Source organism: Zootoca vivipara, chromosome 12, assembly GCF_965207765.1.
Source record: "Zootoca vivipara chromosome 12, rZooViv2.hap1.1, whole genome shotgun sequence".
Lineage (NCBI taxonomy): Eukaryota > Metazoa > Chordata > Lepidosauria > Squamata > Lacertidae > Zootoca > Zootoca vivipara.
In genome coordinates, this window is record NC_142595.1 from 5,757,312 (window position 1) to 5,776,557 (window position 19,246).

Genomic DNA, 19,246 nt, shown 5'->3' on the forward strand with positions numbered 1-19,246 from the left:
AGGCGATGGTGACTGGACTATTGATCCTAAGCTGAATAGCAGACCTGCCCAGCTTCAGGTGCCCCCTTCTAGAACCCACCGCTCTCAACCGACTCTCAACTGCCTCTCCCACCAACATTCAAACTCCCCTTCCAAGCCTCTGACAATCTTCTGTCTCCACCAGAATTCCACTCTCTCTCTTTCCCCCTCCCTCCCTGCCTGACATTCCATTGGGAATTCTAATATCATCACTTCAATTACCCAATTACACATTTTTTAAAATATAGATTTTGGGGGGAATACCCACTAAACCCTGGAAATTGATAAATGGTAGGATTTGGGATTATTTGGGTTTTGAAGGGAGAAATACAAGTTGCAAGGGCAGTTAAGAAAGAATTCAAGGGCCCGGAGAGACTAACTGGAAATGCAAGGGAAGTGAACTGCAGGTCCTTCTCCATGTTATAAAAAGCAGGTGTCTTCCCCCCAAAGGATTTTGGGAATTGTAGTTTGTCAGGGGTTCTGGGAATTGTAGGTCTGTGAGAGGGAAGCTACAATGCACAGAATCATTTGGGGGACGTCATGTGCTTTAAATGCTTATTGGATGCACTTTAAATAATAGGATTATAGAATTGTAGAGTTGGGAGGGTTCCCAAGGGTCATCTAGTCCAACCCCTGCAATGCAGGAATCACAGCTAAAGCATTCATGGCAGATAGTCATCCAACCTCTGCTTAAAAACCTCCGAGTGTTGGAATTTCTTTTCTTGTAACATAAATCCATGGCTTCAGGCCCTGCGGGTCTCTGGAGCAGAAGAAAGCAATCTTCCTCCCTCCTCTTGAGATATTGGCCGGGCTGCATGGCGTGGCTCTCATATCCATGTCCTGAGGGACAGAGAGCAAAACCTTTCTCTCTCCCCTTTCTCCACCCCATGCAGAATTGCAAGGGGTCAGTGCATCTGGCTGGTAAGAAGATGGTCAGAGTTTGGAGCCCAGCCAGGGCTGGCAGTGGGCAGGACCCTGGCATTGCGTGGGATGGACTAGATGACTCTTGGGATCCCTTCCAACTCTACCATGCTATGATTCTATCAGGCAGCTAAAGGAATGTGCAGGGGAGCAATATGCAGAACCAGGGGAGGAATAACCACACATGCCAACAGCACCCTCTTGCCTGACCCATGGTGGCCTCATCCCAGCACATTTTGAACCCCTGATTTTATTTTTCTTAATTCATCTGCCTGACAACGCAGCAGCCTGGCCCCTGTTTGCCAGCTGATGTCACAAAGTGCCACTTTGCAAGCAAGCCTTATATTGCCCTGCAAGAGGGATGCCTGTCAGATGACGGTGAGAGACTCATCATGGATAGTGTCTGCAAAGGTAAGAGGAGCTCCGAGGCCCAGAGGAGATGAGCGGCATATACATAAAGGAATAATAATAATAATAATAATAATAATAATAATAATAATAATAATTCATAGGAACAGTAGCTGTAAAATCTATATAGGGAAAAATTATTATGCATTTGCGGGGGACACCCCTAAACCCTAGAGATTAATGAATGGTAGATTTGGAGTATTGAAGGGCAGATTGGAAGTCAGGGGGAAAGTGCAGGCTCAGATTTCTTTCCAAGCCAGGGCCTCACCTGGGAGAGAGACAGAAACATGCCCAAAGGGGTGGTGGCCCATCGGAGAGTCTGGGAGAGACATAAGCCAGGGTCTCTGAGTTTAGACTTTGGGATTCCCTGGCATTTCCCATCTGTAACCTCTTCCTCTGTATTTTCCTTTCTGTCTCCCAGCTCCTGAAAGGCTGTTGTGCCGTCGGGCGCAGATGTCCAAAGATCTTGAAGTTGTGGTATGTTTCTTCCATGGGGAATTCATTCTCCACATGTGCCGGGAGGTCGTGGGAGCAACCTGTGTGAACCGGGGCTGGGCTGGGAGCAGGCATGTCTCCCCCCAGCCCCTCACCCCCCTGCTTCCAAAAAAGGGGACGGGGTATTCTGTTCCCCGGCAGGTGCATTGAGAGATGGCAGCCAGTGGTGGCGTGGGCTTGGGCACCTTTGCAGGGGTGCTTGATCTGCCTCCCTCCTTCCCTGGATCAGCTGGCCAGACACCCTTGCTAGGGCTCAGGCTGTCCCCACAGAAGTTTGGGGCTTCCCCGGGGGGGCCCTATGTGTCCACCGCAGGAGCGCACTGGTTGCAGCCGGGCTGCTCTGTGCCACGCAGGAGAAGTGGGGCTGGGGGGAGGCAGCAGAGTGAGGAAGGGAGGGAGCTGGGAAGGAAGACAGGTGGGTGGGGGGAGAAATATTAAGGCTGATGTTCTCCAGAAGAGAATTATTAGGGGCAGCCCACAGGAGCCCTGTCCCCCTAGAGAGTAGAATGTCCTTCTTCCTTCGCAGGGCCGTGGTTTGGGAGGCTCTGCTCCGGCGGCCGAGCAGCAGCCCAGCGGTGCCAGGGGGAACCTCACAGTGCGCAGGTATGCTGGGACCTTGTGTGGCAGGGGAAGTTTTCCCAATCATCCTGCCTGTATACTGGGTACCACATGGCAGAGGGGGCCCAAGCATTGCAGACAAACAAGGGGGAGGGGTGCCAAATTGTAGGGTCGTACGGCAGCGCTGTAGTTAGGGGGTGGTGAGGTGGGCCCCCGCCAGGGGCGCAGGTGAGGGGCACGCACACAAAATCGGCTAAAATCATGTCCATAAAAATGTCTATAAATAAAAATATCAATTATTGCCTCATAGGAAAAGGTTTTAAATGGAGGGTGAACTGAATGGGTGGAGGGTTGGAGGAGAGGCAGCAAGAAGAGCAAATTTGTCAGTGGCTAGGGGGTGCAATCTGGACAGTTCTGCCAGGGGCGCAAGATCACCCAGCTATGGCTCTGTGTACAGGGCACCGTTGACATTTGAGAGCCCAAAGTTGGCCCTTGGTTGGGCACAGATCCAGATTAAAACCTGTGGAGGCCCCTAGACAGTCCAAATATCACTGGGCTCCTCACAAACGATCTGATATATTTTTTATTTTAGCAACCGGCAATATCCAATTTTAATACGCAAAACGAACAGTATTGATTCTGATCTGTTGTTTCCTGGCCCATAGGCCGGTGCCTGCTCTGTCCGTTGGGTAATCTGGATCTGGTTGGGAATGCTTCTGTGGAGATGAATCCTATGATTCTCCATCCACCCCCAAGGTCCTTCCTTCCTTCAGACTAAGGCAGACATTGTGTTTGGAACTGGATCTGGGGGAGAAGTGGCCCTCCTTGCCTTCTTAGCCCATCTTTTCCCCTAATTTCTCAGTTACCATAATGGCCCTTAGAAGAAAAGAGATAGATGTTCTTATCTATATATTTATCTGGAACTCCTCCAACCTATCAGACTAACTGAGCTTCTTTCTTCCTTAGGCGAGAGGCCGGCCAGAACAAGGGGGGAAAGGCTCCCACTTCAGGTAAGTGGAAATGCCAATTGAGTGCCCTATATTATAGGAATGCTTCCTTCCCGTGTCCCCCCCACCCTCATGTGCCATGTTTCTGTTTTATTTGCAGTGAGGGAGCCTTTCCCCATAGTATACTTCGTTCTGGCGGAATCCCTGGAGAGACGTGGCGAACATCAGGTACTAGGGCAGAGGGAACGAAGGGTCCTTGTGAAACATGTTTCGGGATATCTAGGAACACTCTCCCCACCTGAGGCTTCCAGGAAGTGCTTTTCAGAAGCATTCCTCCCTCCAACTGGGTTATCTTGCATAACCCTCTGCACCATGCAATTTTCTTACCCTCATTGAAAGCCCCCTCATCCAAGATGCTCTTGTGGGGCATCTGGTTGTCCTTGGCTTCCACTACAGGATTGCCAGGAGAGAAAAGCCTTTCAATCTTTGGTGTGGCTAAGATAGCTGAATGTGCCCCCATTCCTCATATGATGACCTTCTTCCTCAACAGGGCCACGCCTCCAGGGATGAGGCTCCAGATCTCGCTCCCGGGATGAAGAAGCAGAAAACATGCCGGCGGCTCCCGGCTGCGATCCCTCGCAGTGCTGCCCCACTGCCCATTCTCCGTACGGGCATGGCTCCTTCCCGGCCCGGCTTGGCGCAGAAGCAGCAGCCAAAGTTTCCTCCCATTAAAACATCAGAGAGAGAGGAATCTTTGACTGCTGCTTCTGTGCTAGGCCGGCTGGAAGATGCCCGTACGGAGGCCAAGTTGGGAGCATTAATAAGATCAGGTAGGAGGACATGCCCTTCCCTTGTCCCCCACCCTCCTGCCCCAGACTGGGACTAGCGTGGCTGGGAGCTAGGCGCCAGCTGATGTCTCCGTTTCCTTTGCAGCGAGGGGAAAATTCAGCCGGGGAGCCGCCGCATTCCGGGAGGGACTGGAGCCCAGACAACGGCCTCTCGCCTGTGAGGTACGGGGACAGGGGGGAGGAGGGGGGGCTTAGGGAACACACCAGAAGGGCATGCAGGATCAGGCCAAGGGCTCACCTGGTCCAGCCTCCTCTTCTCCCAGGGGCCACCCAGATGCCACTGGGAAAGCAGCAAACAGGATCTGAGCCCAAGAAGCAGTGCCTAGCGCCCCTGCTTCAATGATCCCTTCTTTCTTGCAGGATTTCCCGTCGGCACCGCTGTGGATGCTGCCCAAGCCTCCCCCAAGGAGAGCTGGTAAGAGGAAGGGGAATTTTGCCTGGGGAGGGGAGAACACCCTACGAGTTGAGCGTACGTGTTCATGCTCTCAGTGAATTTCTGAGAAAGGCGGGTTTGGGACCTTTGGGGCCTTCCTACAGGGCTTGCTTGACTACAACTCCCATTGTCCTTGACCACTCTCCTTCCCCCCTTCTTCTTTTTAAATAAAAAAACAGCTTGAGGAGGAAGAGGAAGAGGCCTTTGGATCTCAGCTGAAGATTCCAGATTCTGATGTTTCAGCTGCTGAAGCATTTGAAAGCTGAGATGTTATAAATAGAAGAGCGAACATTTCCCTGTTCATCCTTTGGACATATCGGTTAATATTGTTGTTGTTAAGTCAAGATAAGATGAATTTTCTGCCTCAGAGAAATATTCCGGTTTTGAGGATATTCTGAACGACCCGGCACAGAGTGAAGTAATGGGAAGTCCTCATCGTTTGGTTGAACACAAACTTGGTGTATGATGTGCACATACTCCTTCCTTCTCATGAAAATGTTTCTTACCTGTGTCCCTGTGGCTTCAAGTAAACCATATTAAACAGTAGTTGTACACACAATCTCTCACCTACCTTGATGAAAAAAGGTACATTAAATGCTTAAATATATTTCCTTTGTTCTGTGTTTACTGTCAGTAAAAATGTCTTGTAATTGGGTATTTTCTTAAAAAGTAGGGAAACATCTCTATTCAGGGCAATTTCTGCCTCATGTCTGCCACTGTAGAACTGTAGACATTAAAAAGTCTATAGAAAAGGGACATTTTAGATGGAACGTTCTTGTTCTTTGCCATATATAACCCAGGTACTTGCTGTTTAATCTTCCTTTCCTTGTTCTTGATGACTTGACATGCCATCTTTTAAAAACAATGAGTAAGATTTTCTATCAATGCAACCAAACCAAACCAAAACCTGAGCTCCCCACTGGGGCAACACAAGCTCTGAAGGGTTCAGGCTGTCGCAATTTGGGAAATGATCATGTGGCATTATAGAGGGAGAGACCACCTCATCAGCACACAGCCTCTAAGACTGTCCCCGCCCCGGAGTGAGAAAACCTCCCAAATTAAATCCAAATAAGGAGAGAGATTTCAAAGAATCATTGGAACAACTTTTGAAAGGAGTCTGGGAGTGAAATAAGGGAGTCCCCTCTAGACCTGGTCAGAACCACGTGGGGAAAATCGGACTGGAAAGAACCGGGTACAACAAAACCTTTAGTCTCAGAGGATATGGGCATAGAAGGGATCAAAGAATTGTAGAGCTGGAAGGGACCACAAGAATCATCTAGTCCAACCCTCTGCAAGGCACGAGCCCCACGTTGGGCAAAAGATTCCTGCAGTGCAGGGGGTTGGACTAGATGACCCCCAGTGTCCTTTCGAACTCTACAATTCTTCGATTCTAATACAAATGGTGTGAACGGCATGTATCTGAGGGGCTGTGATGACCCACTTGGTTGCATCCTGCAGGGATAGAGGGCCTCACCCTGAAGAGAGACTGCTTCCCATCACTCATTTAGAACTTTCAAGGTTTGACAACCAGGAGAAGGAAGAAAGTAAGGAAAAATCTGTTCCAGGATCTGTTGACTTCTTGCTGCTCTGCATGGGCACCAGGGCACACTAGCAATCAGCAACGGTTGGGCATCTTCTTCACATATATTTTCCAAATGCATTCTAGGTGGTTAGTTCTGCCCCACTGAAGCCAGCTTGCACTTTTCCCTATTATTGTGACTCACAATTGCTACCTTCACATACTAAAAGCATTTCTATGACCAAAGGAGCAATCCTATAGCCAGCGTGGTGTAGTGGTTAAGAGAGGGGGACTCGGAATCTGGAGAACTGGGTTCGCTTCCCCTCTCCTCCACATGCAGCTGCTGGGTGACCTTGGGCCAGTCACACTTCTCTGAAGCCTCTCGGCCTCACTCACCTCACAGAGTGTTTGTTGTGGGGGAGAGAGGGAAAGGAGATTTTGAGCTGCTTTGAGACTCCTTAAAGGTGCTTCTTCTGCTCCTTCTATAGCAAGATCCACTGGGATGGGCAGGTTTGCATCCACTGGATGTCTAGCTTGAGCCAGGAGGTTCCTGGAGCAGCCGGACTATACAGGCTTTACTCCCTTAGCTCAGCAGGAGAGAATCTGGAGTATTTCCCTCAGCCTGACTTAGCCAGAACCTAGACAGCTGAGCTGAGTTTGGCTGGTCTTAACTGGCATAAGCCCTGAAACAGGGTGGGATTTTGGCAGGATCCTAGGCCTATTCACATGACCCAACAACTCAGTGACACTCAAGCACGATAACTCAAGCAGCGTAACTCAAGCAATGGGGGGGTGATAGATGTGATCCTCTCCCCCCTTTATTTTTTGTTTGTTTTGTAGCACAAGAGAATATATTTCTATGCTGCTTTTCATCTGCATGAATCGCAAATTGGCTTACATGCAATAAATAATATTAACAATAACGTAATAGAACATCACAAAAGCAACATTAAGGAGACAACATAAATCTTGTGCACAGGATTAGTCTCCATGTGGATGAGCCTCAGTGCTGGGAGAACGGGGGAGTTTTGTTTCACTTTCTGAGCATCTCTGCTTATCACTATATTCCAAGCAGAGTTCTTTGTTTTAAAACAAACTCTTAGTAGGTTTTCCAATAAATCGGTTCCTAACCCTGACTCATAAAGCTGGTTCCTCCGCTGAGAATATGTGTGCTAAAGGTGGGGATAAAATACAAGGTAGGACCACAATCAGCAACTGGAATACCTGAAGATGCTGTTTTCAACAAGAAAAAAAGGAAAGGAGCAGAAGTGGAAACCAGACCTGAAGTGATTTCCTCTGATCTGAAAGCCCAGCTCCTTAGTTCCAGATGGTAGGAGAAGGTGGGCACATTATTGGGAGTTTTTCGATACAGTGGTACCTCGCTTTTCAAACAGCTTAGTTCATAAACAACTTGAAACCCGAATGCTGCAAAACTGGAAGTAGGTGTTCCGTTTTTTCCAAACTTTTATAGGAAGACGAACATGCTCCGTTTTGAGTCCCCCTGTGTTTCCTGTTGCGCTGCTCGTGTGCGCCCCCCTCCCCCCATAGTAATTCAAGCCTTCTGTTTCCGATTGCAGTGTTCTGAGGTGATATTTGGAGCTTATATTTAGTGCTTTTGTTTTTGTTATTTCTTTTGCGGTTTTGGTTTTGAGGGTTTTGCAGTTAATTTGTTTTTGTGACTGTGTGGATCCTAGTTCAGCTACTGCTTGATGGATTGTGTGACTGCGAAAATGGATAAAAGACCCCCATCCAAACAATGACTATCACCAGTGGAGGTAAGAATTTTTTTTAGATTTTTAAGATTTCATTTTTATCATCTACAATACTGTTTTATTTAATTTAAGGTACAGTACATTGATTACTGCTTTCATTTTATGGATCAATGTTCTCGTTAGATAGTAAAATTCATGTTAAGTTTCTGTTTTAGGGGTTGTTTTTAAAACTCTGGAACAGATTAATCCATTTTGCATTACTTTCTATGGAAAAGTGCACCTTCGTTTTGGAACGCTGTTATCCTGTTATCCTGAAAAAAATTTGGGAGTATTGCAGTGTCTTTTGGTCTGAGTACAAGCAGGGCATGATGAATTAATACTTTTGACTACCGATCCGTCTGATGGTTTAACTTCATGGCCATTTGTTTATTTAAAATACTTCTCATGATTCCACAACTGCGCAAGATAGCTCACACCATTTATTTAAGACAATTCCATTCAGCAAAGACAAACCTAAAACGGAAAGCATTTAAAAATAAAAAATTAAAGGAACATACAGTCGTACCTTGGATCTCGAATGCCTTGCAACTCGAGTGTTTTAGCTCCCAAACACCGCAACCCTGGAAGTGAGTGTTCCGGCTTGCAAACGTTCTTTGGAAGCCGACTGTCCGACGCGGCTTCCGATTGAGTGCAGGAAGCCCCTGCAGCCAATTGGAATCCGTGCTTTGCCCCACCCCAGAACCCACCGCTCTCAACCAACACTCAATTCCCCCCCCCTCAACATTCAAGCTCCCTTTCCAAGCCTCCTCCAATGGCCACTTTCCATCAGAATTCTTGAATCCAGCTTGGGAAGGCTGGCTGCCCTGCTGTGGGGGACAAGTCCCTCTGGAAAGGACTCTACTCTTTCTTAAAGCCACAACAGTCTCCACCATGTCTCAGTTCACCAAAGGTGAGAGCCTGGAACCCCGTGGGCTCTTGCCACCACTCGGCAGAGAGAGGGGAGGGAGGCACCCAACTTTCGGAACAATATTTTATCCACCCTGCTCTGTGAAGTCATCCTGTTAGAAGCATATGAGCTTCTTCCCGTTCCTGGTTGCAAGGAAGTGAGCTGCAGGTTCTCCTCCCAGATCTAAAAATCAGGTGTCTTCCCCCAAACAATCCTGGGAATTGTAGTTTGTCAGGGGTTCTGGGAATTGTAGGTCTGTGAGAGGAAAGCTACAATGCCCAGGATCATTTGGGGGGACATCATGTGCTTTAGATGCTCATTAGATGCACCTTAAATCATAGCATCATAGAACTGTAGAATTGGGAGGGAACCCAGGGGTCATCTAGACCTACCCCCTGCAATGCAGGAATCTCAGCTGAAGCATCCATGGCTGAGGGCCATCCCACCTCTGCTGAAAAACCTCCAAGGAAGGAGCGTCTACTGCCTCCTGGGGGATTTCTCCCCACTGTCAAACAGCTCTTGCAGTCAGAAAGTTCTTCCTCCAAGGAAAGAGAGTCTACGGTCTTCCAAGGGATTCCTCTGAGATATTGACAGGGCTGCATGGTGTGGCTCTCATATCCATGTCCTGAAGGACAGAGAGCAAAACCTCTCTGTCTCTCTCTGACTCTCTCTCTCTCTCTCCTTTCTCCACCCCAGGCAGAATCACAAGGGGTCTGTGCATCTGATTTCAGATTTAGATATCTTTATTGTCATTGTCCCCTTGCGGGAACAACAAAATCTGGCTGGTAAGAAGATGGTTGGAGTTTGGAGCCCAGCCAGGGGGGGCGGGTTGTGGGCAGGATCCTGGCATTGTCTGGGGTGGACTAGATGACCCTTGGCATCCCTTCCAATTCTACCATCAAGCAGCCAAAGGAACGGGCGGGGGAGCAAGATGCAGAACCAGGGGAGGCACAACCACACACCCCAAACAGCCCCCTCTGGCCTGACCCACGGGGGCCTCGTCCCAGCACACTTTGACCTCCCAATTTTATTTTTCTTAATTCACTGCCTGACAACCCAGTAGCCTGGCCCCTGTTTGCCAACTGATGTCACAAAATGCTGATTTGCAAGCAAACAAGCAATAAATTTTCTGTACTAGTAGCTTAAGATTAAGCACACTTAGATGGACTTAAGCCCTATAGAAATAAATAGGACTCCTTTTCTAAGTACAGTGTTACCTCTACTTACGAATGTTTCTACTTACGAATGTTTCTACTTATGAATGGAGCTCCGTCCGCCATCTTGGATGCGGTTTAGATAGGATTTTTTCTACTTACGAATTTTTAGATAGGGTTGCTTCTACTTACGAATTTTTTCTCCCAATGCATTCCTATGGGATTCGACTTACAATTTTTTTCGACTTACGAATGTGCGTTCGGAACACATTAAATTCGTAAGTAGAGGTACCACTGTAACTATATTATATAGACAGCTTGGAACTATAGCTGACCATAGGAAGAGCTGAGTATCAGTAAATTAAAATCAATTTGCCCCAACACGTTCTACCAGATTACTGCATTGCATAAGTATGAAGATAAACCCTCAGCCTGTAATTGATATGAAACCAATCTGTGTTCCAAAGTTCTCATGAGAACAGATTTGATCAGGGCAACATGATGTACAGACAGTGACATCTTGGTTCTGGTCTGTCACAGAGTCAACCTGTATGTTCCGAGGCAGAACCCCTCCGGTTTCTAGAATATTACTAATATTGTAAAGGAGAAAAAGGGAAGGTGGATTATTAAGTTATTAGAGGGTAGTTATTATATCTACACAAGCTATTACTTCCAATATCTAAAGGTTAAAATCTTTTCATATGGCACTAAGCCCCAAGACCTCGTTCTGCATATATTGTGTTTAAAATTGGGAAGCTCGGATTTATAACTGTGTTCATAAGATAACATGCAACCTTAAATATGTAATATGGGAGACTATACAGTGGTGACCTCTGGCTTCTTCCCAAAACACCCCTAAATGTGGCAAAGGGGTGCTATGTTCCTCACTGCCAGAGGGGCCGAGATTAAATGCTGACCACCAATCATGGCTCAGTCTGTAGAGCCTGACTCTTAATCTCAGGGTTGTGGGTTCGAGCCCCACTTTGGTTGAAAGATTCCTGCATTGCAGAGGGTGGATAATCCTAGTGGTCCCTCCGAGCTCTACAATCCTATGATGCTAAAGGAAGAGTTAAGAGGCTTAGCCCTACCACGAACTCCATAGCGGCAGCAGCATCCCTTCTGCTATGCTTTCGTTGGGACTCCTACGCGGTGGACATACTATCAAAGGCTCATTGGCATGGATAGCCAAATGCATCGCTACCAACAACGCTCTTTGGAAAACAGGACAGTGGATGGGAAAGGCCTCCTTAGAGGGCCATACAGTAAACAGGGTGCAGATAGTACAGTAGTCAGAATTGGCACTTGGGTGGACATCTGATTAAAGCTGTAGGGTCTGATTCAGCCAAGTGGAAGGAAAGCGAAAGGCTGCTTCTGTGGGGAAAGGGATGGGGAGCGAGACAAAGAGCCCTACCCTCTTCTTCTTCTGCAATGGGAATAACCAACAAAAAGGGAACAAAACACACCGAGTGAATTTTTCACAGCCCCAAAGTTGTTGTTGTTGATTGAGTTTATTTATTGAATTATTTAAGCATGCAAAATAGGGCACGGATGTAAGGGTTGATGGGTCCAAGGAGGCATGATGGAAGCAACAGTATTTGTTCTTCAAGTGTCTCTGCCACATTTATATACGAGGAAGCTAGAATCTAGCAGCAATCCAACAGAATAAGAAAGCTAGCTACTATGTTCCGCATTGCTGACACATATCTAAAGAAGCAGGTAAGTATTGGAACTTTTAAGTCGGTGGTTTTTATTCACACAATGTTCCCAGTTGCGCCTCAGCTGTGTCATATCTACGGGAAATGGCCAAGAATAGACCCACATCCCATGTCAATCTGGCCTCCTTATATTGCAAAGAGTGCAATATAAATTCAACAAATAAAATAATTAAGAGTGAGTGTTCCGGCTTGCGAACGTTCTTTGGAAGCCGAATGTCCGACACGGCGTCTGATTGAGTGATGGAAGCTCCTGCAGCCAATCAGAAGCCGCCCCTTGCCCCCCCTCTAGAACCCACCGCTCTCAACAAACTCTCATCTGCCCCCCGCCCAACATTCAAACTCGCTCTCAAAGCCTGAAAGGACTGCTGTTCAGCTGTTTTCTTTCTGTAACGGATATGACTGAGTTTTCCAAAGGTGAGAACCTGGAAACCCATAGGACAGGGGTGGCCAACTCCCAAGAGACTGCAATCTACTCACAGAGTGAAAAACAGGTAGTGATCTACCCCATATTTGGGGGTTCAGGTTGTTGAGATTTTTTAGGGAAGAAAGCCCGTTTTGTAGGGGTTCCCTTCCAACTCTACCATACTGTACTATGATTCTATCAAGCAGCGAAAGGACAGGGCAGGGGAGCAAGATGTCGAACAAGGGGAGGCACAACCACACACCCCAACAGCCCCCTCTGGCCTGGCCCACGGTGGCCTCATCCCAGCACACTTTGGCCCCCCCCCATATTTATTTTTCTTAATTCATCTGCCTGACAACCCAGCAGCCTGGCCCCTGTTTGCCAGCTAATGACACAAAGTGCCGCTTTGCAAGCAAGCCTTATATTGCCCTGCAAGAGGGATGCCTGTCAGGTGACGGTGAGAGTTTTGTGTTAACCCATCACAAATCATGGTTGGTAACTGCGACGGTAAGAGGAGCTCCGAGACCAAGGGGAGATGAGCGGCATATACATGAAGGAATAATAATAATATATTTTGCTGTTGAGCCAAAGAACAGAGGAAACGGCGCCGGAAATGTTAATTCCATGGGGAATCCATTCCCCACATGTGCCAAATAGGGCTGGGGGCGGGGAGCAGGCCCATCTCACCCCAACCCCTTGCCCAGAAGAAAATTATTGGGCTAGACTGGGACTAGCATGGCTGTGAGCCAGGCACCTGCTCATGTTTCTGTTTTCTTTGCAGTGAGGGAGCCTTTCCCCAATGTCTACTTTGTTCTGGCGAAATCCCTGGAGAGACATGGATGCCTGTCAGATGATGGTGAGATACTTGTCCATCAGCGGCAATGAGAAGGAACTGTGAAGGTAAGAGGAGCTCCAAGGCCCAGAGGAGAGGAGTGGCATGGAAATAACATCACCATCACCATCATTATTATTATTAGCGTCACCCGTCATTGGTGCATGTGGCTTGGCTCCCTGGTTTGCCTTGAGCTATTGATAGCTTGGCAGGTCCTCAGCTGTGGTCCCCAGGTGATATTTTCTGTTGTGAATAACTGGATGGTTACTTCCTCTGTTTTTGACTTCCTTTCTGTCTCCCAGCTCCTCAGAGAGGAAGGCCACAGTGGCTGCTATGGCGCAGGGCCATTGAAAAACCTTCCTTGGAAGTTGTGGTATGTTAATTCCATAGGGAATCCACTCTCCACATGTGCCGGGAGGTTGTGGCACCAACCTGAGTGAAACGGGGCTGGGGTGAGGGTGGGGGAGCAGGCCTGGCTTGCTCCAACTCCTCGCCCCTCTCCTTCCAAGCCAGGGGTCAGGCCGTCATGTGCCCAGGCAGGAGCAGCAATCATTGGCAGCCAGTGGAGACGTGGGCATAGGCACTCCCTTGCCAGCACTCAAGCTGTCCCTGCTGTAGTTTGGGGGCTGGCCCCCCAGGGCCCCTATGTCCCCACCGCAGGAGGGCCCTGACTCCACTGGCTCACCTCCCCCTGCTCTGCTTCTGGGTTGCTCTGTGCCACGCAGGAGAAGGAGGGATGTGGCTGGGGGGAAGCAGCAGAGGGAGGAAGGGAGGGAGCTGGGAAGGCAGTGTTAGAATACTGGAGTGGAAAGCCCAGTATTCTTGTGTTGCAGCTGCCCTCCGTGACAGAAGACAGCATACATTTTATTAGTTGTAAAACTAATTTATTAAGAGACAGATGCAAGCAGCCATCTGCTCTCGGTGAAAGCAAAAGCAAAAGAACAAAGAACATCACATGACAGGAGTTGGGTTACATCCGGGTCCTGTCTGGGAAAGAATACAATCACATGAAGCAAACAATAGTCACATGTTAGCATCTGTGCCATTTATAGGATTTATGCTATCAGGCAGATGGGGGGGAAGAGAAAATATTGAAGGCGATGTGCCCCAGAAGAAAATTATTGGGGGCGGCCCACGGGACCCTGTCCCCTAGCGAGTACAAGGGACGTGATTCTCTCCCATGCTAACACCACATCTTGGCCATCTTTGGCACAGAAGCAGCAGCCAAAGTTTCTTCGAATGAAAACATCATCTCAACTGATTTCAGAGAGGGAGGAGACTTTGGCTGCTGCTTCTGTGCTAGGCCGGCTGGGATGGAGCCGAGATGCCCGTACGGAGGAGGCCAAGTGGGAGAAGCATGTAGGATCAGGTAGGAGGAAATGCCCCTTCCCAGGTCCCCCACCCTCCTGCCCCAGACTGTGGCTAACATGGCTGAGAGGGCCACCCCCATGCGCCATGTTCCTGTTCTCTTTGCAGTGAGGGAGCCTTTCCCCAATGTGTATTTTGTTCTGGCGAAATCCCTGGAAAGACGTGGTGACCATCACGTACGAGCACAGAGGGAATGAAGGGATCCTTGTGAAACATGTTTTGGGATTCCCAGGAACACTCTCCCCACCTGTGGCTTCCAGGAAGTGCTTTTCAGAAGCATTCCTCCCTCCAACTGGGTTGCCTTGCATAACCCTCTGCACCATGCAATTGTCTCACCCTCTTTGAAAGCCACCTCATCCAAGATGCTCTTGTGGGACATCTGATTGTCCTTGGCTTCCACTACAGGATTGCCAGGATTCTCCATGCCGGTGAAAGTGGAGAGAGAAGCCTTTCAATCTTTGGTGTGGCTGAATGTGCCCCCATTCTCATATGATGTCCTTCTTCCTCCACAGGGCCACGCCTCCAGGGATGAGGCTCCAGGTCTAGCTCCCGGGATGAAGAACCAGACAACATCCCAGCGGTTCCCGGCTGTAATCCCTTGCAGTGCTGCCCCACTGCCCATTCTCCGTATGGGCATGGCTCCTTCCCGGCCCGGTTTGGCGCAGAAGCAGCAGCCAAAGTTTCCTCCCATTAAAACATCATCTGAAGTTATTTCAGAGAGGGAGGAAGGACATGCTCCTTCCCTTGTCCCCCACCCTCCTGCCTCAGACTGGGACTAGTGTGGCTGGGAGCCAGGCACCGGCTGATGTCTCCATTTCCTTTGCAGCAAGGAATTCAGCCGGGGAGCTGCCGCATTCTGGGAGGGACTGGAGCCCAGACAACGGCCTCTCGCCTCTGAAGTAATGGGACAGGGGGGAGGAGGGGGGCCTTAGGGAACACACCAGAAGGGCATGCAGGATCAGGCCAAGGGCTCACTTGGTCCAGCCTCCTCTTCTCCCAGGGGCCACTCAGATGCCATTGGGAAAGCAGCAAACAGCACCTGAGCCTAAGAAGCAGTGCATAGTGTCCAGTTCTCCCCTGCTTCAATGATCCCCTTTCTTGCAGGATCTCCTGTTGGCACCACTGTGGTTACTGCTCAAGCCTCCCCCAAAGAGAGCAGGTAAGAGGAAGGGGAAATTTGCCTGGGGGGGGGGAGAACACCCTACAAGTTGAGTGGATCTGTTCCTCTTTTAGATTCTCTTCTGGAAAAAGGTGGACACTAATAAGAGGGGTTTGGGAACTGGGGCCCTCCTACAGGTGATGCTCGATTACAACTCCCATTATCCTTGATCATTTTCCTTTTTCTCCTGCTTTTCAGCCAAACACCCAGGGGGGTGGCAACAAGATTAAGATGGGCTTTAGGTGGCAAGCATCGTTCACCACCCATCTCGAAGGAATCTCAGGAGTTGCACCGTGGAAGAGCAGCACCCGACTGCCACCTACCTGGGAAGAATCTTGGAAAACCCACATGCAAACCCACTCACACCTGCTTCCTGCATCTTTTGGCAATGAAGCCTTCATTTAGGATGATGCTTTGTCTTTCTTAATTTCACTCTTTGTAAGCTGTGAGGACTACATGAGCCCTGTATTCTGTGCAATGTGCAGGGTACCCACGTGATATAGAAAAAGCATTCCTCCCTCCAACTGGGTTGCCTTGCATAACCCTCTGCACCATGCAATTGTCTTACCCTCATTGAAAGCCACCTCATCCAAGATGCTCTTGTGGGGCATCTGATTGTCCTTGGCTTCCACTACAGGATTGCCAGGATTCTCCATGCTGGTGAAAGTGGAGAGAGAAGCCTTTCAATCTTTGGTGTGGCTAAGACAGCTGAATGTGCCCCCATTCCTCATATGATGTCCTTCTTCCTCCACAGGGCCACGCCTCAAGGGATGAGGCTCCAGATCTAGCTCCCGGGATGAAGAACCAGACAACATCCCGGCGGTTCCTGGCTGTGATCCCTCGCAATGCTTCCCCACTGCCCCTTCTCCATAATGCGGGCATGGCTCCTTTCTGGCCCTGTTTGGCACAGAAGCAGCAGCCAAAGTTTTCCCCAATTCGAAGAACATCTCGAGTTATTTCAGTGAGGGAGGAAACTTTGGCTGCTGCTTCGGAGCTAGGCCAGCTGGGACGGAGCCAAGATGCTCGTACGGAGGGGGAGGCCAGGTTGGGGAAACTTATAAGATCAGGTAGGAGGAAATGCTCCCTTTCCAGGTCCCCCACCCTCCTGCCCCAGACTGGGGCTAGCGTGGCTGGGAGCTAGGCACCTGCTGATGTCTCTGTTTTCTTTGCAGCGAGGGAACGAGTGAGCCTGGGAGCCGCCGCATCCCGGGAGGGACTGGAGCCTAGGCGGAGGATACGTTTCTCTGAGGTAATGGGGCAGGGGTGTTAACGGAAAATCTGAGGGCTCTCTTGGACAAAACAAGACTCCAGCCAAGAGTATCAGGGCAAAACTTTGGCTGCTTCTTCTGAGCTAGGCCAGCTGGGACGGAGCCAAGATGCTCGTATGGAGGGGGAGGCCAGGTTGGGGAAACTTGTAAGATCAGGTAGGAGGACATGCCCATTCTCAGGTCCCCCACCCTCCTGCCCCAGACTGGGGCTAGTGTGGCTGGGAGCCAGGCGCCTGCTGATGTGTCTGTTTCCTTTGCAGCGAGGGAAAGATTCAGCCGGGGAGCTGCCGCATCCTGGGAGGGACTAGAGCCCAGACAAGGGCCTCTCGCCTCAGAGGTAATGGGACGGGGGGAGGAGGGGGTCGTTAGGAAACACACAAGAAGGGCCTGCAGGATCAGGCCATTGGCCCATCTGGTCCAGCCTCCTCTTTACCCAGGGCCCTCCCAGATGCCTGTGAGAATGCTGCAAGCAGGATTCGAGCCCAAGAGCCCTCTGCCCACCTGGGACTTCCTGTAACGGCTATTCTGAAGCATTTCCATCAGGACTAGTAGCCTTTGACCACCCTCTCCTCCATTAAGTTGCCTCATTCTCTTTTAAAGCCATGCAATCGGAGATGCTCTTTTGGTGCCTCTCATGGCCTGTGGCAGCCCATTCACATGTCCCTCAAAGCAGCCCTTAGTGTTGAGTTCTCTGCTGCTTCAAAGATACCTTCTTTCTTCCAGGATCTCCTGTCTGCACCGCTGTGGCTGCTGCCAAAGCCTCCCATAAAAAGAACAGGAACATCTGCCAGGAGGATACCAAGTCCTTCTTCCTTCACAGGGCCTCGCTTCAAGAGAATGGTCTCCATCACCAGCACCCAAGCTGATGCACAGTGAGTGAGACTCCATCTTCCATTGCGTTCCAGTCTGGCCTTTCTGAATTGTAAAGTCCTTCCAATGTCGCTGGAGGAATCAATTCTTCTCAGTGCCTTGCATGTCTCCTGGGATGCCACACATGCTGTCTGAATGTGCCAGTCTCTGACAGGAGGAGTAGGGCATCTCTGGCACAGGTTAAAGCTCAATAAAGAAACTGGTTGCTTTCTATATGCCAATGATTAAACAATATATCGTGATAAAAGATTGTTAAAAAGTAAAAGTAACCAGCAGTTTTCTTTCCTTCTCTGCCTTCTGTGCCTGCTTCCGGGAGCTCTGCGTAAGAAGGCTGGTTCTCATCAGCCCTTTCTCCTTGGAGTCCTTGAAGCTGCAGGTGAAGTCACTCCCCTTCTCCCCCTTCAGGCTGCTGTTCAGCAGGTGAAGCGGATTCCTGCCCCATGACACTATCCCCCTCCCCAAGGTGCACCTCCATCTGCCAGGTGGGTGCCGCCTTTCGGGGAGCACGGTGGTGGAAGTGTTGGACCAACTGGACATTGGGGGAGCATGGACATGCAAGGCCTCTTCCCCTGAGGATTTTCCATTAAGTCCATGTCCATAAAAAAGGCCATAGCCCCCCACTTTCTATCATCTTCTTTGGCGATCACACATAGCCAAGTAAGATTATCTTTCGTGAATATGATCTTAACAGTCAGTCCATAATGGACAGTGGAGGCCAATTCTGGGTCCACATGTCCTTCCAGTTGAGGATTTGCCAAACGCGCCTTCCTCTTAGCTCATTTCTCTCTTTCATCCTGATTTCGAGCATCTTCAAAGTCCATGACACCATCGGTAAAGGCTGTTCTCCAATTGGAGCACTCAAAAGCCAGCATGTCCCCATTGTTTATACTACATTTCTTTTAGATTTGCATTGAGAGAGTCTTTAAACCTGTTTCGTTGACCACCAGCATTACATTATTAAGTTGTTTGGGAAGACGATAATCAGGTATAGTCTAGGTCTGTAAAGCTGTTTTCCAGGTAGTTGGAGAGGGTGGTGTGAGGCATCTGGGCCTTAGCAGTAGGAGCCAAGCCTTAGCTCCGTGGCCCTCCTAAACCGAGGGAATTCTGTTCCCGGGCAGCTGGCAGAGCCCCTCTTCTCTTGTCATGGAACAGGCACATGCCCCTGACGATGGCGACTGGACTATTGATCCTAAGCTGAAGAGCAGACCTGCCCAGCTTCAGGTGCCCCCTTCTAGAACCCACCGCTCTCAACCGACTCTCAACTGCCTCTCCCACCAACATTCAAACTCCCCTTCCAAGCCTCCGTCAATCTTCTGTCTCCACCAGAATTCCACACTCTCTCTTTCCCCCTCCCTCCCTGCCTGGCATTCCACTGGGAATTCTAATATCATCACTTCAATTACCCAATTACACATTTTCTTAAAATATAGATTTTGGGGGGATGTCATGTGCTTTAAATACTTATTGGATGCACTTTAAATTATAGGATCATAGAATTGTAGAGTTGGGAGGGTCTCCGAGGGTTATCTAGTCCAACCCCCTGCAATGCAGGAATCACAGCTAAAGCATTCATGGCAGATGGCCATCCAACCTCTGCTTAAACACCTCCAAGTGTTGGAATTTCCTCCCTCCTGTCTGTGACAGCCCTTGAGATATTGACAAGGCTGCATGG

At 49.3% G+C, this 19,246-nt stretch overlaps 2 protein-coding genes across 2 annotated transcripts; both read left to right on the top strand.

Moving 5' to 3' along the window:
• Positions 1-1,331: 1,331 nt before the first annotated feature.
• On the top strand, positions 1,332-5,383 carry LOC148683758 (uncharacterized). Its single transcript, XM_088655683.1, has 9 exons — positions 1,332-1,350; positions 1,769-1,824; positions 2,369-2,445; positions 3,367-3,410; positions 3,508-3,575; positions 3,898-4,177; positions 4,281-4,357; positions 4,556-4,610; positions 4,808-5,383. The coding sequence occupies exons 1-9, from the start codon at positions 1,332-1,334 to the stop codon at positions 4,810-4,812; spliced, it is 681 nt and encodes a 226-aa protein (XP_088511809.1). The 3' UTR covers positions 4,813-5,383.
• Positions 5,384-15,009: 9,626 nt separating this feature from the next.
• Positions 15,010-18,742, top strand: LOC148683759 (uncharacterized). The gene is made up of 6 exons (XM_088655684.1): positions 15,010-15,176; positions 15,382-15,436; positions 16,191-16,503; positions 16,609-16,685; positions 16,965-17,041; positions 17,428-18,742. The coding sequence occupies exons 1-5, from the start codon at positions 15,010-15,012 to the stop codon at positions 17,010-17,012; spliced, it is 660 nt and encodes a 219-aa protein (XP_088511810.1). The 3' UTR covers positions 17,013-17,041; positions 17,428-18,742.
• The last annotated feature ends 504 nt before the right edge of the window (positions 18,743-19,246 follow it).

Coding starts and splice junctions, on each gene's coding strand:
- LOC148683758 (XM_088655683.1), top strand. Junction 3,576..3,897: donor AGAGACGTGGCGAACATCAG/GTACTAGGGCAG, acceptor CTTCCTCAACAG/GGCCACGCCTCCAGGGATGA. Junction 4,178..4,280: donor GGGAGCATTAATAAGATCAG/GTAGGAGGACAT, acceptor TTTCCTTTGCAG/CGAGGGGAAAATTCAGCCGG.
- LOC148683759 (XM_088655684.1), top strand. CDS start 15,010: ATGCTCCTTCCCTTGTCCCCCACCCTCCTGCCTCAGACTGGGACTAGT. Junction 15,177..15,381: donor AACGGCCTCTCGCCTCTGAA/GTAATGGGACAG, acceptor CCTTTCTTGCAG/GATCTCCTGTTGGCACCACT. Junction 15,437..16,190: donor GCCTCCCCCAAAGAGAGCAG/GTAAGAGGAAGG, acceptor CTTCCTCCACAG/GGCCACGCCTCAAGGGATGA.